The 13568-nt window shown below is 37.8% G+C and overlaps 2 protein-coding genes across 2 annotated transcripts in view; one reads left to right on the forward strand and one right to left on the reverse strand.

Moving 5' to 3' along the window:
• The first annotated feature begins 1095 nt into the window (after positions 1-1095).
• LOC140736813 (uncharacterized) lies at positions 1096-5779 on the forward strand. Its single transcript, XM_073062751.1, has 4 exons — positions 1096-1627; positions 2811-2915; positions 5404-5573; positions 5680-5779. The coding sequence occupies exons 1-4, from the start codon at positions 1118-1120 to the stop codon at positions 5777-5779; spliced, it is 885 nt and encodes a 294-aa protein (XP_072918852.1). The 5' UTR covers positions 1096-1117.
• The window catches only part of plppr5a (phospholipid phosphatase related 5a), a 200239-nt gene continuing 192303 nt past the window's right edge, over positions 5633-13568 (reverse strand). The window contains exon 6 of the mRNA XM_073062749.1: positions 5633-7138. Within this exon, the coding sequence (XP_072918850.1) occupies positions 7112-7138 (27 nt within the window). The 3' untranslated portion in view covers positions 5633-7111. The remainder of the gene's footprint in view (positions 7139-13568) is intronic.

The following is a 13568-nucleotide window of genomic DNA, read 5'->3' on the forward strand; positions in this document are numbered from 1 at the left end:
CCATCAAATGCTCCTCATATGTTAACCCTTAGATTCCGGGGACCATTTTTATGAACCTCCTCTGGACCTTTTCTAAAAACATCCCTTTTTAGATAAGGGCCCAAAACTGCTCACTATACTCCATGAGGTTTGGTGAATGCCTTATAAGACAGCATTATATTTTTTCTTTTGCATTCTAGTCATCACAAAATAAATGGTAACATTGCATTTGCTCCTTATCACCAACTCAACCCGCAAGTTAATCTTTAGGGAATTCCGCATAAGCACTGCTAAGTCCCTTTGCATCTCTGATTCCTAAGTTTGCTCCCTATTTAGAAAATAGTCTACTCTTTTACTCTTTCTATCAAAACACATTATGTTTGGACCAAAAGAGAGCCGATGAGTATAGGGAGAGAGTAGATAAAGTGGTCAAGGCCAAGACTGGATCACACTTGACTGCGTTGATTGGTAGAGTTGACTGGTCTATTTCTGCTAATTCTTTTATTTAAAGGCATCATCTCCTCCTTGGTTTAAGATACTTTGCCACTGTGAAGTCACACTGACTAAAGGTAAGGGAATATTGCTGTGTTATTGAAGGATTCTTTGCTGTTCAGGTCATTGGCAAGTGCAACCAGATGTAAAGTTCAAATGCAACCACCTTGATGTGAACAGAATTATTATTTCACCACACTTGTTAAATACTTCACATGGTGCAAGTAAAGAAACAACAAATGAAGAGCATTTCAGCCACCAAAAAGGTAAATGTTCTTCACAACAACTTGCAGCCAAGGATCCGAACAAATATTTGGTCAGCTCCGAGTGTCCGAATGAGTCATCATTGGATATGTGCAGCACTGCCCCGCCAGTGACCAAACATGAACTACAAAATAACGTGGAAAAAACAACCTCTTCTAAAAATCAATATAGAAAGCTCGTGTTGTCCATGACAAACCGTCAATCAACTGACAATCAGCTGAATGATCTGAAGCAAGTAAGAGAATCAAAGTCAGGAATTTCTGAGTGCCGTGATCAATGTCACGATGAATGCTCTGGGCAGCCTTTAAAGACTGATGAAACTTCAACAGTAAACCAACTTCCTCCATTTAAGATGGAAGGTAAACTACCCACCTGCTCAAAGATGGAGAATAAAACCAAATATTCCGAAATTTGCAGTGAAAAGAAAGTTAATTGGAAGGAGGAACTTTTTCAAGTTAAAGGAACCTTATCTAAAAGAAATACTGATTCAGGGCTATTAAGAACAGCACAAGAATCCACTCTATGTAGTGCAATAGGTCAAACATATGCAGATGACTGTCATACAGAAAGACCAATGGACAGGCAAATCAACAGCAAACGTTTTCAGGAGCTAGCTAACTTTGCAGGCTTTTCGGCACGTTATCTTGCAATGTGTCATTTGCAAAACCCGCTTGATATGGCTAGAGAAGGTGTAAGTATATACCCTGGTGGAAGCAAAAATAATTACACTGATGACATTATTCAAAGTTTATCCAAAGAAAAAATGCGAAGTAAACGTCAGAATTATCAGCTGGCTAGAATCACTCTGCTGGAAGATAAAAGTACATCCCTGGAAACTCTGGAACGCATCTCACAGACGGATCAACAGGAGTTTGAACGTGCAAAATCTGTGGTAAGCGCTTATTAGTGATAATTTTTACTGGAAATTTATCAATTAAGTTAATTTAGCTTTTTCTCTTGTTCCTCTCTTAGGATGGCCTGTATTATTTAAGCTTTTCAAAAAGACAGTTCAAGCATTATAGTCCGAGTCATCTCTTTCTGCTCTGAAGCATTTGTTGATTCTGTGTAGCAGGCTGGACTACTTTAATTGTTTTCACTGTATTGCTGAAGAAATCTAATGGTCTACAGTGCAAAGCACATTTGAATTTTCCGTGCCAACGGTACATAAAGAGCATTAATGCCCAACTATCAGGCAGAAACATTGAAGAATCAATCTTCCATTTTAATAAATGGAATTATTAAATTCCATTTAATAACACAATAAGTTATTTTATTTAATAACACAATCAAAATGCTGGAGGAACTCAGCAGGCTGGGCAGCATCAGTGGAGAGGAATGAAGAGTAACTTTTTGGGCTGAGACCCTTCATCCAGCATTTTGTGTGTGTTATTCTGGATTCTCAGCATCTGCAGAATCACATGTGCTTTTGATAAACTATTATTTTGTACCTAAGATTTTTCTGAGAGAACAGGATTTATAACAATTATATTCTTAATATCATTAATCAATTTATATTATAATTATTTTCAACTACTACATAGCTATTAATGTATAACTTCATCAGTAAAATTGCTCGGATTCTAATTGATGATGTAATGAATTTTCACAGTTGAGGAAAGGTCAAATAAGTGAACTAATACAAGTTATAAAGGGTCAAATATTATTAATTTGTTACACACACTAAGCTTACAACTGTTTAATGACTGTGTATTCTGCTCTGTCTCAACTATTTTTGAATTTCCCAAGTGGAGTGCAACGTGCAGTTGTAGCTCTAGTGTGCATGCAGCCAAAGGTGAATTGCAAAAATAGTTGAATTAAAATTATGATTGCGATCTTGGAGTATTTTAGTGTGTCAGTGTGTTTAATATCATATACTTTTACATTTTGAAATTACTCAACAGGAATATTTTTAATCAGTGTAAGCAAGACAATATAGGAATACCATAGGTAATTTTTTCTACTGCCACAGTATATGTTCAGACAGCTGGCTCTCTTCTAATTGTTGAGTGTCTTGGTTTTAACAATCATATGTCACAGTATTGTAACAGCAGCATGTCTTTATCTTCTATTAATAGGCTACAGCAATGCTTCTTCCAGCATTCCGCCCATTTCCTTCCAAACAATCGCTCCATCGAAATAAGGGGACAACAAAGTTACCAAATCAAGCAAAATACCTGCAAGTAATAAATGTTTAAATCCAGTTTGTTCATTTATATCATAGGCTTAAAAAGCATTTTTTTCCCATCATGTTTTTAATTACTGATATGGTTGTGATTATTATTTGGTACTTTACAGCATTAGATTTGTGATTTTAGTTTTAAGTGATAAATCTAAACCTGTTTCAAAGAAAATAATCTTCTAGAAATAAATTATCATAATACAACAGATAGTACGTATGTATATGTTGTCAAGTGTAGAACTATTTCAGTTGAACTCTGTGCAGGCTTCAGTGCCTGGAACGTTGTGCCAGGGGAGAAAGTATTCAGCCGCACAATTATTTTCACAATTACTATCTCATTTTCTAATGTAAAAATATATTGAATTAGGAGTTTTTTGAGCTTATCTACAAAACATTTTATCATGTCATATCAAAAGAACAATTCCAAAACATATGTATAATTTACTAAAAATTCAAAACCACAAATGTGAGACTGAGGAAGTATTCATCCCCTTTGTATTTACTGCACTAAGTTTCATCCGGAGCAATATAGAGTATTATCTTGCCAACTCAACCAATTTGTTGATGTAGAAAATTGGAGGATCAACTGCTTTCAATAAATTCATAAGTGTAAATCCCCCTTCTCTCTGTAATGTAACAATATGGTAGTTTTTCAACAGACCAAACCAAAGGGAAGACAAAAAACCGGTCAAGACAAATCATGGAAATGATAATAGAGAAGCAGAAATCTAGAGAAAGGTACAAGACCAATTAAATATACCTCGGAGCTCAGTGTATCCATTGTGGAAAAAGTGGAAAAAATATGAAACCACTGACACACTGCCCTAGGTTGGGCCACCCCTCTTAAACTTAGTCGCCTGCAAGAGAGGCTACTGTGATGACAACAGTCACTTGGAGTAAGCCTCAGAAGTCAATGTTTGCAACTGGAGATGAAAATCATGGTTCCACAATCTCTAAGTCCTGGCACAAAAAAGGTATTTATGGAAGAGTGGCAAGGAAGAAACCCTGGCTTAAAAAATGCATATCCTTACCTGTAAAGACTTTGCAAAGCATTCCTTAGAAGATACTGTAAAGATGTGGATGAAGGTCTTGTGGTCAGGTGAGACTAAAGTAGAACTCTTTGGCCTCTACACTAAGCAGTACATGTGGTATAAATCTAATACAGTGCATCAGCCAGGTAACAGCAACCCTACTGAAAAGTATGTTGGAGGTAGTATCATGCTATGGAGTTGCTTTTCAACAACATGGACTGGAATTCTGGTCAGGATTGATGGGATGATGGACACTGCTAAATACAGAGAGATCCTGGATAAAATCCTGCTAGCCTCTGCCTGAAAACTTAAACTGGGGAAGAAGTTGGTCTTTCAGTAGGACAACAAACTAAAACACACTGCTGAAGCAACCATGAAGTGGCTTCAAATGAAGAAAACTGATGTCCTTGAGTGGCCCAGTCAGAGTACTGACCTTAACCTGATCGAATATCTTTGGCAAGACCCCAAGATTGCTGTCTACCGCTACTCCCCAACTAACTTGGTACAGCTTGAGCAATTTTGCAAGGAGGAATGGGAAAATCTTGCTCCATCATATTGTGCAAGGCTAATAGAGACTTAAACAAAAATTCCCTTGGCTGTAATAGTTGTGAGAGTTGGTTCAACTAGGTACTGAGCAAAGGGGGATGAATACTTTTGAATTGCTGACATTTCAGTTTTTTGAATATTTTGTTTTACAATTTTCCCCGATGTTTTTAGGCTGTACTATAAAAAAGGAGCATGTGTTTCACAGTTGAGAATTGTCAGCTAAATTGATCAAAACTCATGGTTGTAATACACATTAATGTGAACAAAGAGTTGGGGGCTGAATACTTTTACAAGGTACTCTAGATGCAATAGCAAGTTTAAGAGGCATTTAGATAGGCACATGAATAGAGACCATGTGCAGACAAATGGGATTGGTTTGGTATAGACATAATGGGCTGAAGAATGTAGAGCCTGTTCCTATGTTGACTTGTAGAACAAAGAAAACATATCTTCCCACTGAATGTCTAAGGAAGTAAATCTTGATTTAAATTAATCCATGGTATAACATTGGAAATATCATTGAAAATTTTCAAATGGGAATTATTTTGGTACTTGAAGGAAAATAATTTTTAGCACTTTTGGAAAAGACCAGGAAATGGGACTAACTAGATTGCTCTACAAAGCAACATGCACAAAATGCTGGAAGAATTCAGCAAGTCAGACATCATCTATGAATAAGAATAAATAATTGACATTTTTGGGCTGCGACGTTTCATCAGGACTCATCAGTTTTGCTGTACAAAGAGCTGCTATGGATTTGATGGAGCGAATGGCCTTCTGTTCTTTAATGATTCTAAGAGCTTCACAAATTGATGTTTAAGTGTATGAATGCAGACTGTACTGTGACTTGGTAATACTGGAGCTTTATATTTCATTTAAAATATCAAAATATTGCATTTTTTTATCTTGCAGGAAAATAATTCTTTTAAGATGTATCATTGCACTTCACATATACCAGATGTACGGTCAGTCCAGAACATGACAGAAGTGACACTACCTGAAGGCCATATTACTGTAGCTCAATTATTGGAAACCATGACTGAGGGACTGGATCAAAATCGAGATACAATGCAGACAAACAGGTATTTGTGTTGTATGTTTTTAAACATTAGACCATATATTAGATAAATAACTAACTTACTAACATAGCTGAATTCTTTTATTATTAAATTTCTATTACATTTGCAGCTGTTTTAAGGAAGGTCACAGAACAAAAGGAATGAAGAGCAAAGATCTCAGTGAAGACTTATTTCTGTTTTTACAGAAAACGAAGAAAATGCATCATTAAGCTTTTAACAGCTGAATTTTAAGGAAATGTTGTATAGCTTCAAAAATGTGTTTATAAGTGATTTCTTATGCTAGCCATCATGTACCAGCAATACTAAAACCAAGAGACACTTTACAATGCTAGTATTTCCAAGGAATATGATAGGGAATTACAGTTTTACAAAACTACTTTTACTTTGTACATTATTATTCTGTACAGTGCCTCCTGGCTTACTTGCTACTTTATTGAAGGAAGCCTTATTTAATGTGTGGGCTGCTTTGATTGTCATGCTAGAGTCCTCACTGGCTTCCATCCCCCAGTTTAACTTTTAAACGATTACCATCTTGCAAATATTAAGCTCCAGTAAAAGAGCTCAGTGAAGGCCAGGGTCGAAATTAGAATCAATAGCACATCACAGTTTCATACTTATTGGGGGAGCTCGAACTTTAATTTTGAATGATTTATGCATTGAATGGCTACAACTGTGCAAGGAATGTATTTGATCCGTCAGTGGAGTTGGATATAGTTCACCAAAACTTCTTAAAATCAAAATTTTATTTAAACCACAAAAGTTACTTTTGTAATTGTTACAGATAACATAATTTTTAATTTACATATTTTATATTACATAGTTTATAAAATTTTACTTACTATAAAATCTGATTTATAATTGCAGTCTTATTTAAGTTTAAATGTTTGAGGCAGGGAAAGACAGACATTTTCTATCAAAATGGAAAGTCAAATAAGGCAGTATCTTGCATACTGAATCCTGTAAATCCCAAATGCAGTTGCAGAATTAAAGCCTTATTATATCATCCAGCGTTGAGTCACTTTTGCACATTTACTGTTATAACAGCAAAAAGATTCACTGCCGGACGCAAAGACAAAAGAATGAGAATTTTCTAAATCACAATGCTTATCATGCGGTATTGCTTGACAAATATTCATTATTTCTTACAGCACAATGAATACAAAATAGGCATTTCTTTCAAAAAGATTCCTGCAATTTTTTTTTAAAAAAAAGCATTAATTGCACCTTAGAGTTTAGAACAAGTTATGTTTTGTATGACTTAGCAATAACCAAAGTAGTCAGACATTAGTCTGTGTAAGGGAAAATCAAATACAGAAAATGTCAAATATGTACCTTCTGCCCCCTCAACATGGTGCAATGTGCTTGAATTATTACAAATGTTCCGTATACCACCAATATCACTGGAATTTTTGTGAAGGAATAACAGTTCTGTGTATGTATCTTATTAAGTGAGACTGCATCTTGGATATCATTCCAAATGTGATCGTTGAACAATAAATAATAAAGATGCCCAAAGAATAGGACAAACCTCCTGTTGATGATCATGTGACTTCTGCAAATACGTGATTCTGGAAAAAATGAAAAGAAACAAACTGTTATTGCTACACAGGCAGAGATACATTCGATTGTTATTTACAAGTACTGAGTCCACTTTGCATACGACTTTTATATACACTTTTCCCTGCATGAAAAGCCAAGAGGCAGAACGGAAAAACAAATAGGTTAACATTCCTGATTCTTACATTGCAATGCTCAGCCATGGAAGTCAGGAATAAGCTACCCATGCTCTGCTGGTAAGCTGCCAATAAAGATAATGTATGTATTGATTCTATGAGTAATATTCTTGGATTTGCCTGCAAATAACAAACTGGCTAACAGTGAAGGGATCATCTATTGCATTCAGTGCTTCTCGATATTAGTGAGACACAACGCAGACCGGAGGACTGCTTTTCTGAGTATCTTCACTCTCTCTGTTGCAAAAGGCAATATCTTTCAATTTCAATGCGACTTCCCATTCCCATACTGCCATAATGAGGCCAAACACGTTGGGGGAACAGCACCTCAAATTCCATCTGGGTAATTCTGAACTGATGGAAAGGACATTGATTTTCTAATTTCCAGTAATTTCTTCCCCCTCCCTCTTTCACTTATTTCCATTCCCCATTCTGGTTACTCTTTCACTTCTCACCTGCCCATCACCACCACCTCTTTTTCTCGTTTGTGATTTCATCACCTCCTTTTCTTTTTCCATGGTCCAATATCCTCTGTTATTCTATTTCTTCTTTTTCAGCCATGTACCTCTTTCATCCATCACCTCCCAGCTTCTTTCTTCATCCCCCTCCTCCACTCACCCACCTTGCCCCACACCTAGTCTCACCTATCACCTGCCAGCTTGCACTCCTTCTCCTTCCCCCACCTTCTTCTGACTTCTACCCCCTTCCTTTCCTGTCTTGATGAAAGGTCTCAGACAGAAACATTGACAATAGGTGCTGCCTAACTTGCTGAGTTAGTAATTGTACGCGTGTTGCACAAGATTTTCAGCATCTTCAGAATCTCCTGTGTTTTTAGCACTAAAGACAGCCCATTACTTGCAATAACACATTAGAAAGTGAATACTGAATATCATTGTGCTTTTACTTATTATAGGCAATGCCATATTGATTGTTGGAAGTAGAGATGATTCTGAAGAGAATGCCACAACTCCCTTGCTCTGTTCAAGCTTCTTTAGACACATTGCCTCATCTTACCTAATACTGAAGCCTTCATTCCCTTGAAATTCAAGTATTACAATGCTTTCCTTGTTTATGCTTCTAGTCTCATTTTTCTATGTTCTATCACCTGAGGTCATACAAAGCTTAGCTACCCATTTCTTAACAAATCTTCTCTGCACCTCTCAGTCACTTTCATTGGCTTATTCTAGTGTTAAAATTACCTAACAACTCCTTACCTCAGTAACCTACTCTCTTCGACTCCTCTCAAACTGATCCACAAACTCTCAACCAATCACCATAATCTATGCATGTCTTCATCCTGGTCTCCTGTTTATTCCTAATTCTATTTGCTGTATAATGGGTGTCTTATCTTCAACTTGCTCTTACTCTGACTTTAATGTAAAGTATATCATAAAATTCCATTCCTGGTCACTGCAGCTTAAGAATATAGATAATACAATAAATTTGACTGAGAAACAAGGTAAGGCACCAACAACGTCACCGCAGAACTTATTTTGGTACTCTCTAGGGACCAATGTCTGATCTATAAGACCACAAGAATTAGGACATTTGTCCCATTGAGTCTGCTCCACCATTTCATCATGGCTGATCCAATTTTCCTCTCAGCCCCAATCTCCTGCCTTTTCCTGTATCCCTTCATGCCCTGACCAATCAAGAATCTATCAACCTCTACCTTAAATACATGTAAAGACTTGGCCCTCACAGCTGCCTGTGGCAAAGAATTCCACAGATTCACCACTCTCTGGTTGAAGAAATTCTTCCCCATCTCCATTATAAAAGGATGCCTCTCTATTTTGATCTTAGACTCTCCCACCATAGAAAGCATCCTCTCCACATCCACTCTATCAAGGCCTTTCACCATTCAATAGGTTTCAATTAGGTCACCCCCCCACCCCGCCGTCTTCTGAGTTCTAGTGAATACAGGCCCAGAGCCATCAAATGGTCTTCATATGACAAGCCATTCAATCCTGGAATCATTCTTGTGAACGTTCTTTGAACCCTCTCCAGTTTCACTCACTCTTTCTAAGATAAGGTGCCCAAACCCGCTCACAATACTCCAAGTGAGGAGCATTAGTTGCTAATTCCTAATAGCAACAGAAACATTTCACTGGCTTCACCACATAAAGGACTCTAAAGGTTATTTTCCTATCACATTTAAACCTCTGTGGAAATGTGTGAACAGGTATTCTTAACATTTTATACAACTCAAGTTGCTAAGTCTGCAAATGACTGTACAATATATAGTCTGTGCAAGTCTGATGATTATTAAGTAGAACTAAAAATTTGTCAGTAAAGGTATCAGTATCCCCTGTTACTTGTATGTGAATGGTACAGCAATTTCAAATAATGAACATCGATACCGTTAAAACCCAATATCTTGATGTAATCTGGGTCATGCTACTCCATAATTGGATTTGCAAAAGTGGCAATTTGCTGCTAGCCTCACAATTGGTAGAAGCTAAATGGCCTGAAGCCAAAGTATTGACTGACAAATACCAATTAATGATACCATAAGAAGTTGTCTTGTTATTTCAAGTACAAATATCCCATTAATGTGATGAGAGTAAGTTAATTGGCAATGAGAATGGACTATTACAAATGCCAGTTTCTATTCCTTTAGATGTTAATTGTTGTTAGAGATTCTAAAATACCAGACTTTAAATTGTATTCCTGTTTCCTTTATGCTTTTCTCTTTCTTAATTAGATCCCTATTCCGCCTCCTCCCCAAACCCACACACAATTTCTCTCCGGAAATCTGATTTAAATCTGAATTTTTCCACTATAATTTGCTCTTCTTTGTGCTTAAATTCCACACTCCTTCAACAAATATCCAGCTGATGGCTCTGTTCTCTCGCACTACTCCCTCAGGCCCCAGTTTTCCTCATTGCTTTTATCGTTCAACATATTGCACAACAAAATTATTGTTAAAACCTACATGTGTTAGGTATATCTAACTAACAGTAACTCGTTAAATGTCCTGCAAATTCAGAACCCAATGTAGTTGCCTTTCAAAGAGCTGTGACAATGTGCTTTCTTAATAAATGAAGGTATTTATTGTATATGGAGAATGAGGCTTATGTGGCCAATTGTGCTGCAAGGTCAGTTACGTTGTTGAACACAACATCACATGCACTAAGAGTATAATTTCAGGAGGTCCCATCCCTTGAAGGATCCATGCAAATTGAAGTCACGACCACGCATTTAAAAGGAAGACAATTCAGAAAGATTAGGGTTAAATTCAAGCTGTTATGTATCAGGTAACCAAAATGGCATCTTGATTTTCAGCCACCCCATGAATATCTTGTGGAGAGGAGTAGAGGGCTCTCCATGTCCAGATGCCCAGGAAGTGAAGTCAATCACCTTCACTCTATCTGCCATAAAAGGTGGAATTTCCTGGTGGCCACACATTTTACTTCTACTTCCTGTCCTATTCCAACATGTTGGGGTATGGTTTCCTCTACTCCCATGATGAGGCCACTCTCCAGTTGGAGGAGCAGCACCTCTCATGTTCCATCGGGCACCCTCGAATCTGATAGTGTAAACATTGATTTCTCTAACTTCTGGTAACTTTTTCTCCCTCCCCCTTCTCTCTTTTTCTCCTCTGGTGCACCTCCACTTTCCCCTTCTCCCATGGTCCATTCTCCTATCAGATTGCTTCTTACTCAGCCCTTTACCTCCTCCACCTATCACCTGCGAGATTTTACTCTTTCACCTCCCCCACCTCCTTATTCTGCCACCTTGCCCCTTCATTTTTAGTCCTGATGAAGGGTCTTGACTGCTTATTCCTTTCCATAGATGACCTGACCTGCTGAGCTCCTCCAGCATTTTGTCTGGATTTCCAGTATTTGCATAATCTCTTGTGTTTATTCAATGATACAACCTCTTACCCTGGGAAGATTAGATTCAGGGTTAACTCAAGCTGTTGCATATCAGTCAAGGGAAAGGAGACCTTGATTTTTCAGACACCCATTGAATGTCTTGTGAAGGGGATCAGGGGGCCCTCCACATCCAGACATTGAGAAAATGAAGTGGCAAGTTGACCAAGCATTATATTGTTAAAATGGCTAAGCTATAATAAAAAATAACTGACTGTCAATGTTATTAAAATTGAACTTTGGAAAAGCTTACATATAAAAAAGGCTAGCATTTAGAATTATAAATTAAAACTTTCAATAAACAAACAGTTCAACAAACATGTATACCAATTTAACTAACCAGCAATTTCAGCATTTTCTTTATAGAATTATTGAAGTTTTCGACAGCTGTAACTTTGAACTTCCCTTTGTGTAAGCCACAAAAGTAGAAGAAATCCTAAAGCACCTCAAAACAGTCTCATTGTTTTACAGTAAAGAGGTTGAACAAATAAAAAACAAATTAGCCTTGTTCATTCTGCCTCAACTCAAACAAAGCCCTTGATACAAAATAGGACTGGAAGATGAAGGTCCAGAATTGCTGAAATATTGCTCTGGCTCAGGAGTTCCCAACCTCTTTTATGCCATGGATCAATACCATTCAGCAAGGGGTCCATGGATCCTAGGTTGGGAGCCCTTGCCTAGCTGGTATCCAAATGCTACAGAAAGCATTGTTGAAGAATAACTTCGATATTGTAATGTACTTACCTATATTTATGAAAAATGTTTAAAGAACTTAAAAGAAACATTACTTTAATCCTCTTCAATTAACCCATAAAGCTATGCAGGACTATCATATTTAATTATAGCTCCCCATAATGCATTATGATTTATTTTGATTTAGCAGTAATCTTTTCTAAATTTATGATGTTTTTCTTTTAACACAATAACCAGTATAGATAGGGGCATTAGTCATGCCTTAACATTACCAGTAATATGATTTTAATTTCATTGAGGTCAGCATGACAAAATATGCTGATAAAAGCGTGTCAGCTCGAAATGTTGATTGTTTTTTCCCCTCCATAGATGCTGTTTGACCTGCCGAGTTTCTCCAGAATTTTGTGTGTATTACTCAAAGGTCATAACATCTGCAGAATCTCTTATGTTTGTGGGAAAGTATTGTTGGGTCAAAATTTCTATGATAGCATAATCTGAGCAAATTCTTATGAAGTACACGTGCGAGTAAGGCAAGGAACAGAAGGATTATACAGATTAATACGTGGCTGAGAGGATGGTGCAGGAGGGAGGGCTTCAGGTTTTTAGATAATTAGGCTTTGTTCCAGGGAAGGTGGGATCTGTTCCGACGGGACGGTTTACACCTGAACTGGAGCAATACTAACATTCTTGCAGGAAAGTTCGCTAGTGCTTCTCGGGGGGGTTTAAACTAAATTTGCAGGGGGCAGGGATCCAGAATGCGAGAGAGGATAGTAAGATGAAGAATAAAGGACAGGTGGGGACTACACGGTTCTGGAATATTAAGTGTGTAGTAGAGAAAGGTGAGGTGGAACAAATGATAAGGAGGACACATGTACAGAGGGATGGTCTGACGGAACATGGAGATAAATGTGCAGAAAGAATAAGTAAATTTAGGAAGGACAACAAAATTCAAGGGGCGTATAGCCCGAAGGGAGTTCGGGGAGCTGGGTTAAGCACAATAGGCAGTGATTTAAACAGAGAGAGGAGAAATGGGCTAAAAATTATATATCTGAATGCACGAAGTGTCAGAAATAAGGCGGATGAGTTTGAAGCTCAGGTGCGAATGGGTAACTATGATGTTGTTGGGATAACGGAGACATGGCTGCAGGGAGATCAGACCTGGGAAATGAATGTACAAGGGTATACATGCTATCGTAGGGACTGAAATGCGGGCAGAGGGGGTGGGGTGGCCCTGTTGGTGAGGAATGAGATTCAGTCCTTTGCAAGGGGGGACATAGGATCAGGAGAAGTAGAGTCTGTGTGGATAGAACTGAGAACCAGTAAGGGCAAAAAGAACCTAATGGGTGTTGTCTACAGGCCACCAAACAGTAGCATGGATATTGGGTGCAAGTTGAATAGGGAGTTAACATTGGCATGTGGCAAAGGTAATGTCGCAGTAGTTATGGGGGATTTCAACATGCAGGTGAACTGGGAGAATCAGGTTGGTGCTGGACCACAGGATAGGGAGTTTGTAGAGTGCCTACAGGATGCATTCTTGGAACAGCTTGTACGGGAGCCGACCAGGGACAAGGCTATTCTGGATTTAGTCTTGTGTAATGAACAGGATTTGATAAGCGATCTTGAAGTAAAGGAGCCATTAGGAGGTAGTGACCATAATATGATGTTTTTATCTGCAATTTGAGAAGGATAAGGGCAGA

This window comes from Hemitrygon akajei, chromosome 12 (genome assembly GCF_048418815.1).
Source record: "Hemitrygon akajei chromosome 12, sHemAka1.3, whole genome shotgun sequence".
Lineage (NCBI taxonomy): Eukaryota > Metazoa > Chordata > Chondrichthyes > Myliobatiformes > Dasyatidae > Hemitrygon > Hemitrygon akajei.

What these genes read in the sequence shown, in the direction of transcription:
- LOC140736813 (XM_073062751.1), top strand. Translation starts at nt 1,118, where the DNA reads ATGGAGAATAAAACCAAATATTCCGAAATTTGCAGTGAAAAGAAAGTT. An exon ending in ATCAAGCAAAATACCTGCAA is followed by an intron (nt 2,916 to 5,403) that starts GTAATAAATGTT and finishes TTTATCTTGCAG; the next exon opens with GAAAATAATTCTTTTAAGAT. An exon ending in GATACAATGCAGACAAACAG is followed by an intron (nt 5,574 to 5,679) that starts GTATTTGTGTTG and finishes TTACATTTGCAG; the next exon opens with CTGTTTTAAGGAAGGTCACA.